The sequence below is a fragment of the Mandrillus leucophaeus genome, unplaced genomic scaffold, assembly GCF_000951045.1.
Source record: "Mandrillus leucophaeus isolate KB7577 unplaced genomic scaffold, Mleu.le_1.0 Scaffold306, whole genome shotgun sequence".
Classification (NCBI taxonomy): domain Eukaryota; kingdom Metazoa; phylum Chordata; class Mammalia; order Primates; family Cercopithecidae; genus Mandrillus; species Mandrillus leucophaeus.
In genome coordinates, this window is record NW_012103210.1 from 1,180,214 (window position 1) to 1,181,706 (window position 1,493).

Genomic DNA, 1,493 nt, shown 5'->3' on the forward strand with positions numbered 1-1,493 from the left:
GGAGGGAGGGAGGAAGGGAGGGAGGGAGGAAGGGAGGGCCTTCATACGAGGGCTCTCTTGTGGCTAAACTATGTCTTGCTCTGTTTAATCACTATGTATTTCCTGTTCTGAAAATGGGCTAGGAACAACTTCTTGGCTTCTCTTTCTTCCTGTCTCAGCAACTTGGAAGCTTCTTTTAGTATCCAGTTCCACAAATGTCTGAGTAAAGGCTAGCTGTCACATGATAAGTAATTGTCCAGACCCTCCGCTAAGCTGAAGGTTTTTAAGTCGTGTTTGACTCTCTCTTGCTTTCAATATTGGCTGAGGGTGATCTCCCTCCAGGGCCTCACAAGAGCCGGATGGGGGTTGCCGAAAGGCAGCAGAAGCTGAGGTCTCAGTACTTCTTTGACTGCACCTGTCCAGCTTGTCAGACTGAGGCACACAGGATGGCTGCAGGCCCCAGGTGGAAAGCATTCTGTTGCAACAGTTGCAGAGCGCCCATGCAGGTAATTCTCTCCTCTCCCCTCTACTTTTCCCGGAGGTCAGTTTTCCAGCCCGAGGGTGATCAGTGTTTGGGAGGAAGCCACCTCCATTGTAGCCAGTCGTCCTCCATTGTAGCCAGTCATCCGCATACACTGCTTCCCCTCCACAGAAACTACAGGGAAAGGTTCCGTTTAATGTTTCTCTTATAAAGGACAGAAAATCCCTTCTGAACTGGTGTGGGATTTGGGGGAGACTGGGAATCTATTTGCTCAAGTAAGTCATTGAAAAGTCCCAGGATAGGCCAGGTACAGTGACACTTGCCTATTATCCCAGCACTTTGGGAGGCTGAGGTGGGGAGATCACTTGGAGGCCAGGAGTTCGAGACCAGCCTGGGCAACATAGCAAGACCCTGTCTCTACCAAAAAAAATTTCAAGAAAAAAATTCCAGGATAAGTCTACTTAAGGTACAGCTTGAACCAGGGGCTTTCTGTCCAGCCCTCTCAGCTTCATTTTCTCTGTGGTGGCCCATCCTCACACAGACTTCCCTGTTATGGTGCAGGAGAGCTACCAGGCTGCGGACCTCCTGCCAAGGAGGATAAGAGCACACGCTGCTCTAACAGCAGCCTGGGCAAAGACTCTACTGAGTTTCATTGACCCGAGAACTGTGGCGACATAATTTTCCTCCAGCCATATGGGCCAGAGAAAGGAGCTATATGTGAGCCACATGCCACACCCTCAGCTGTAGGGCACCAGCCGTGGGACTGAGGGTGAGAGGGATCCTCATGAGAAACTGGGTTGCTGTTGCCAAATGAGAAAATAGATAGTGGCTCAAGCCTGTAATCCCAGCACTTAGGGAGGCCGAGACGGGCGGATCACGAGGTCAGGAGATCGAGACCATCCTGGCGAACACGGTGAAACCCCGTCTCTACTAAAAAATACAAAAAAACTAGCCGGGCGAGGTGGCGGGCGCCTGTAGTCCCAGCTACTCGGGAGGCTGAGGCAGGAGAATGGCATAAACCCAGGAGGCGGAG

At 51.5% G+C, this 1,493-nt stretch overlaps 1 protein-coding gene across 1 annotated transcript in view; it reads left to right on the top strand.

Annotated features, from left to right (window-relative positions):
- Window positions 1-1,493, top strand: part of SMYD4 (SET and MYND domain containing 4) — a 57,171-nt gene that overhangs the window by 47,376 nt on the left and 8,302 nt on the right. Inside the window, exon 6 of the mRNA XM_011987282.1 lies at window positions 322-485. Within this exon, the coding sequence (XP_011842672.1) occupies window positions 322-485 (164 nt within the window). The remainder of the gene's footprint in view (window positions 1-321; window positions 486-1,493) is intronic.